The 1,768-nt window shown below is 41.8% G+C and overlaps 1 protein-coding gene across 1 annotated transcript in view; it reads right to left on the bottom strand.

Annotated features, from left to right (window-relative positions):
• Nucleotides 1-1,293: 1,293 nt before the first annotated feature.
• LOC106013683 overlaps nucleotides 1,294-1,768 on the bottom strand; it is a gene marked incomplete in the record, with an annotated part of 6,745 nt that continues 6,270 nt past the window's right edge. Inside the window, 1 exon segment of the mRNA XM_013090062.2 lies at nucleotides 1,294-1,762. Coding sequence (XP_012945516.1) covers nucleotides 1,419-1,762 — 344 coding nt within the window.

Below are 1,768 nucleotides of genomic sequence, written 5' to 3'. Positions count from 1 at the left end.
ACTCAATGCCAAATTGGAAATTAATTTTCCATGAATAAATACATTAGAAACAATGGAATTATCGTTTTTTTTTCACGTTTGTATGTGTTCTAAACTTGAAAACTATTTTTTAAAAAAATCATATATTAAATCCTTACCTCGCAAAATGTGCAACATCTCAAAAACTACTTGAGTTATCTTAAAATTAAAAACCCCTCACTATGTTCAGCATTGAATGTCCTATTAGGTACATACAACCCTTAACTCAAAACGGTTAAAATCCGACTTTTGGTACCTCTCTTTAGGCACACATACAATTATCAATCTTACTCTTCCGTATTTTCCCCAATGTTCTCACCTACGATTCTTATACAAAATATGACGTTCTTTTTGAAAATACAGTTTGCTTTTGAACAAGTTATTTTTCTTTAAATCCAAGGCAATCGTGACACGACACCTCAGCAGCTTTTTTTTTCCGATTGTTTTGGGTTTTTTTTCATGGATATTACAACTGGGCATAATAAATATACAGTATCAATGACAGATGGACGGATTTTTATGTGACGTAATCCTGCTCTCATGGAATTAAGCTCAGAAATTTCCCATTTATTTATGCCTATCGATGGTTGATTCCTTTCATCAATAGTTATTTGAAATTTTTCATAAAAGTTTCTATTTTTTAAAAGAAAAAAATGAGAATCTAAAACGTGACATTTTTTGGGAAAACTGATTCATATCAGGACATGTAGATGTCTTGTCAGCTGTGGTCAGTTACAGGATGTTCACATATCCTATCTGTGGCTAGTTTCGGTGGCATCTCAGGAGGTGAAAAAGTCCTGTCTATGGTCAGTCTATGTGGTATCCAAGGACGTGAAAATATCCTATCTATGGCTAGTTTTGGTGGTATCCAAGGATGTATAGATGGGGTACATAATATATCCTATCTATGGCTAGTTGTGGTGGTATCCAAGGACGTATAGACGGGGTACATAATATGTTGGAGACGGCTATCTATGGTCAGTTGTGGTGGTATCCAAGGACGTGAAAATATCCTATCTATGGTCAGTTGTGGTGGTATCCAAGGACGTATAGACGGGGTAGATAATATGTCCTATCTATGGTCAGTTGTGGTGGTATCCAAGGACGTATAGACGGGGTACATATGTCGGAGACGGCTATCTATGGTCAGTTGTGGTGGTATCCAAGGACATAGACACGGGGTACATATGTCCTATCTATGGTCAGTTTTGGTGGTATCCAAGGACGTATAGACGGGGTACATATACCTGTCTATGGTCAGTCTATGTTGTATCCAAGGACGTGAAAATATCCTATCTATGGCTAGTTTTGGTGGTATCCAAGGACGTCTAGACTGGGTATATATGTCCTATCTATGGTCATCCAAGGACGTATAGAAGGGGTACATATGTCACAGACGGCTATCTATGGTCAGTTTTGGTGGTATCCAAGGACGTATAGACGGGGTACATATGTCGGAGACGGCTACAGGGCAGCGCCGACTTCTCCGCCTGTGTCAGCGCGTGGTTGTACTTGTGCAGCATCCCGGGCGACACACAGGTGTCCAGGCCCTGGAACTGTGTCCTCACCACGTACTCGCTGCGGCCTGGCACCGGGTAGTCCTTGCCCTCCAGCGGCGCCCTGCTCAGAGGGAACACGTCCTGTTTCCGGAAGGCCAGGTTCTGGATGTTGTACTCGGTGATGGACCAGATGTACTCCTCGTCCTCGGCGTACAGGAACATGTCCACGAACGGGAACCGGATCTGGGGGG

The sequence above is a fragment of the Aplysia californica genome, unplaced genomic scaffold (assembly GCF_000002075.1).
Source record: "Aplysia californica isolate F4 #8 unplaced genomic scaffold, AplCal3.0 scaffold01129, whole genome shotgun sequence".
Taxonomy (NCBI): Eukaryota; Metazoa; Mollusca; class Gastropoda; order Aplysiida; family Aplysiidae; genus Aplysia; species Aplysia californica.
Note: the sequence above shows the minus strand (reverse complement) of the source record. Positions and strands in the feature narration are given on the sequence as shown.